The 1,132-nt window shown below is 37.9% G+C and overlaps 1 protein-coding gene across 1 annotated transcript in view; it reads right to left on the bottom strand.

Annotated features, from left to right (window-relative positions):
* The window catches only part of LOC107691200 (glutamate receptor-interacting protein 2-like), a gene marked incomplete at its 3' end in the record, with an annotated part of 182,055 nt that extends 181,405 nt beyond the window's left edge, over positions 1-650 (bottom strand). Inside the window, exon 1 of the mRNA XM_016489697.1 lies at positions 334-650. Within this exon, the coding sequence (XP_016345183.1) occupies positions 334-388 (55 nt within the window). The remainder of the gene's footprint in view (positions 1-333) is intronic.
* Positions 651-1,132: the final 482 nt, after the last annotated feature.

Here is a 1,132-nt window from a genome sequence, read left to right as displayed (position 1 = left end):
AGCATTTATCCAGTATATTAAGACCTAAAAAGTATTGCATAATAGGAATCACCTAGCATTTATCGATGAGAATCCCATAGGCTATGTCCTGGGGCACAACTCATTTTGCTTGAGACATAATTTTAGTCATAATTAATTACAGAAACAAAGCAAGGAAAAACACATGGCACTTGATTAACACGTGGGTTCAGAGCAGCAAACGCAGTCGTGGTGAATTCACAGAGCTGACGTCTATTACGCACACCCTAGAGCTTAATTTGCGCATTTACCATTAGAACCGATAAGCGAATTCGCACTAAACTCGATTTATAAGTCTGAAAGCAATTCACTTACCTTCGTCATGCATTCTCTGCAGGCAAAAAGTCAGGTTTCTCCTCCAGCTTGGCATGGCAAATAACTAAGAGTAATGCGTAATGCGGAGAGAGGCGGAAACAGCACGCGGCCGGAGATGTGTCGGTGGTCAGGTGTATCGTGGACAGATCCTGTGGTGTTTATGCAGTGGTCCATGAGCGGGCATCAGCTGTCACTCCTGAGAGCGCAGCGCAAATGACTCACGAGTGTCACCGCCTCACCAAAGTGTGTGAACTCGTGGACCACCAGAACGCTCTCAGATCCACACAATATGCCACAGCAAACTCATTAACCCTTACCTTCTGATGGGCTCGGAGAAGTACACATCCTACCGTTCGAGCCGCTACTGAATAATTAGCATATTCATACACCACGGGTTAGTTTACATATACTCCAAGGTACTGTATGGTGTGTAGATGGTAGGCTGCTTTGTTAGTAGAAAGATCCTTTGACGTTTTAATTGGCTAAGCATATTTCTGTTCTTAATTTTAAGAGAAAATTCTCAACTTTTTGAAATGATAAAACTATATTTTGCATACATTTGATTTGTTATATATTGTGATATAATGAATGAAGCACACCGCCTGTCTTCAACATATTTGTACTAATTTCAGTTTAAATGCAATAAAATACATTATTTTTAATGATTTAGATTTATTTGAAAACTATTTATATAAAACATTTATTTTTGTTTTATAACACTAATATTATATATTTTATATATAATAGAGTATATTTTTGTTGCATAAAGAAATCTTAAAAATTTGAATGACCATGAAGC

This window comes from Sinocyclocheilus anshuiensis, unplaced genomic scaffold (genome assembly GCF_001515605.1).
Source record: "Sinocyclocheilus anshuiensis isolate Anshui unplaced genomic scaffold, SAMN03320099.WGS_v1.1 scaffold338, whole genome shotgun sequence".
Taxonomy (NCBI): domain Eukaryota; kingdom Metazoa; phylum Chordata; class Actinopteri; order Cypriniformes; family Cyprinidae; genus Sinocyclocheilus; species Sinocyclocheilus anshuiensis.
This window is presented reverse-complemented; position numbering and strand designations above follow the sequence as displayed.